Raw genomic sequence first — 1,929 nt, 5'->3', positions numbered from 1 at the left:
ATATATTTATATATATAAAATCACTGACATGGCCGATGACAGTACCGCCTGATTGGCACTCGTGCCAGTGGAATGTTAAAAGCACATCTGAGCGTGATTATTGTCAGGGCCACAGATTGGTTCCCACGCCGGTAGCACGTAAAAAGCAACATTCGAGTGTGATTGTTGCCAGTTTCGCATTACTGGCACATGTGCCAGTGGCACGTGAAAATCAACATTTGAGCATGGTCGTTACCAGTGTCACCGGACTGGCTCTCTTGCCAGTAGCATGTAAAACACACCTTTTGAGCATGGTCGTTGCCAGAACCGCTTGACTGGCCCTCGTGCCAGTGGCACGTAAAAAGCATCCATTACACTCTTGGAGTGGTTGGCATTAGGAAAGGCATCCAGCTGTAGAAACTCTGCCAGATCAGATTGGAGCCTGGTGCAGCCTCCTGGCTTCCCAGACCCCAGTCAAACCGTCCAACCCATGCCAGCATGGAAAGCGGACGTTAAACAACAATGATGACGATGATGATGATATATATGTAAGTGTGTGTGATGTGTGTGTGTGTTTGTATGTGTGTGCGTATGTGTGTGTGTATTTCATTTAAGAGTTATAAAGTAAATAAAAATATTATTTTTTCCACTACAAATGTATTCTCTGATGCAAATTCCAATCTGTTGAGTAGAGTGGATAGATATGCTAATTAAGTGAAAAGTTTTATGTATATATGTATGTATGTATGTACGTATGTATGTATGTATGTATGCATGCATGCATGTCAGTTTGTATGTATGTGTGTATTGATGTATGCATGGATATATATGTATATATATGTGTGTGCTCATGTGTTTCCTTATTTCAAAATTTTTAATGAGAATTCTATTTTCTAAACAGGTTCCTGACACTGCTGTGAAAGACTGTCAGAATTATACAGATCTGACTGGCAAGAAATTTTTAAATCCTGCAATTGATAAAACAGTGAGGGTCGACCAAAAAGATGAACAATAGATTGATTTTGTCTCTGTCAGATAATTTTCACCGTCTTCGAGAAAAGTAATTAAATATATTCGGCAGCAGATGTTTCCATCCCCAAACACTGACACAGACAATATTTCCAGAGTAAACAATTTATTCTCACAACTTACAAAAGCTAACACTCGTTCCTATTAATGGCTGGTGTTTCTGAAATAATCAATAAACTTTCAAACAGATGGTCGGCTGCCATATTGTAATATAATAATAAAAACAAGCGAAAAATCAGAAGACAAATTGTTCAATATTGCATGAACAATTTGAGATTAATAACTATATTTTGAGAATTATTTTTCAATCTCTAGTGAAACATTACATTTAATCAACTGATTCCAGAAAACATATATTATGAGAAAATAAAATTAATTACACTTTGCAAAATTTAATTCAACTTTTGTTCACACTTTTTCTCTCTTTCTGTTCCTCTTCTCTTTTCTCTTGCATCATGAACATTATCTCTCTCACTCTTTCTCCTTCATTTTCTCTCTCTCTCTCTCTCTCTCTATATATATATATATATATATGTATGTATGTATATCTTTATCTCACTTACATATACACATATTGTAGATTCTCATTTAGAAATAATTTCTGGAACAACCATAATTATTCCACAAACAGAATGAAAACATTTGTTCATAAAGACGATGGCTCTCAAATGACTAATCATGTTTCCTTCTCCTTAGAATTCATTTGAGAGCATTTCATCATCATCATCATCGTTTAACGTCCGCTTTCCATGCTAGCATGGGTTGGACGATTTGACTGAGGACTGGTGAAACCGGATGGCAACACCAGGCTCCAGTCTGATTTGGCAGAGTTTCTACAGCTGGATGCCCTTCCTAACGCCAACCACTCAGAGAGTGTAGTGGGTGCTTTTACGTGTCACCCGCACGAAAACGGCCACGCTC

General features: G+C 37.5%; 1 protein-coding gene across 1 annotated transcript in view; it reads left to right on the top strand.

The window, feature by feature from the left end:
• LOC106870901 (L-proline trans-4-hydroxylase) overlaps positions 1-1,404 on the top strand; it is a 46,019-nt gene extending 44,615 nt beyond the window's left edge. Inside the window, exon 9 of the mRNA XM_052974116.1 lies at positions 881-1,404. Within this exon, the coding sequence (XP_052830076.1) occupies positions 881-994 (114 nt within the window). The 3' untranslated portion in view covers positions 995-1,404. The remainder of the gene's footprint in view (positions 1-880) is intronic.
• Positions 1,405-1,929: the final 525 nt, after the last annotated feature.

The sequence above is a fragment of the Octopus bimaculoides genome, chromosome 1 (genome assembly GCF_001194135.2).
Source record: "Octopus bimaculoides isolate UCB-OBI-ISO-001 chromosome 1, ASM119413v2, whole genome shotgun sequence".
In the NCBI taxonomy this organism is placed as follows: domain Eukaryota; kingdom Metazoa; phylum Mollusca; class Cephalopoda; order Octopoda; family Octopodidae; genus Octopus; species Octopus bimaculoides.
The sequence above is the reverse complement of the archived record's forward strand: the minus strand, read 5'-3'. Positions and strand labels throughout refer to the sequence as shown.